General features: G+C 59.8%; 1 protein-coding gene across 1 annotated transcript in view; it reads right to left on the reverse strand.

The window, feature by feature from the left end:
- Positions 1 to 305: 305 nt before the first annotated feature.
- Positions 306 to 627, reverse strand: part of LOC104079852 (coiled-coil domain-containing protein 19, mitochondrial-like) — a 6,369-nt gene continuing 6,047 nt past the window's right edge. The window contains 2 exon segments of the mRNA XM_009582028.1: positions 306 to 363; positions 578 to 622. Of these exon segments, the coding sequence (XP_009580323.1) occupies positions 306 to 363; positions 578 to 622 (103 nt within the window).

Here is a 627-nt window from a genome sequence, read left to right on the forward strand (position 1 = left end):
TGGCCCCTCTGAGGACACGGGCCACCTCAGACATCTCTCTCCCAGCAGATGTGGGGAGACGGGCAAGGGGTGATCTCTGTCCTGGGAGTGGGGTGGGTCAGACAACGAGCCTTTGGGCCACTCCAGCCCCAAGGGCAGCTCCCGGCCTGCAAACCCAAAGCGAGAGAAGGATGAAAGACACCATCTGCTCCATAAACATCTCCATTCATAGAAAACTCAGCCTAAGACAATGGAAAACCCTAAGTCGCTGGGGAACTGGAGCTCTGCTCCTGTTGGGGCTGAGCCTGGCCAGGGGCTGCGCTTGCTCAGCTCAGGGCCCTCCGCTCCACCTGGGCGCAGTACTTCTCGGGGATGCCAGAGGCTCTGCAGAGGAAAGAAATCATCAGGCGCCCTGTGCTACACCGGAGCTGAGCTCTAGGACCATGGCCCCAGAGCGGATCCTGTTTGATGAGGATGCAAAGGAACCTGTGCGGTGGCCCAGGGGTCAGGAGATGGTGGGAAGCCAGGAAGGACTTAGGGACATCCCTTAGGTTCCTTAGGGAACCAGGGAAGTAAGCGGCCACTGGCAGCACATCACCTGAGCTCCTGCATCTTCTGCTGCTTGAGCTGGGCGATGCGCTGGCTGCG

Source organism: Fulmarus glacialis, unplaced genomic scaffold (assembly GCF_000690835.1).
Source record: "Fulmarus glacialis isolate BGI_N327 unplaced genomic scaffold, ASM69083v1 scaffold19177, whole genome shotgun sequence".
In the NCBI taxonomy this organism is placed as follows: Eukaryota; Metazoa; Chordata; class Aves; order Procellariiformes; family Procellariidae; genus Fulmarus; species Fulmarus glacialis.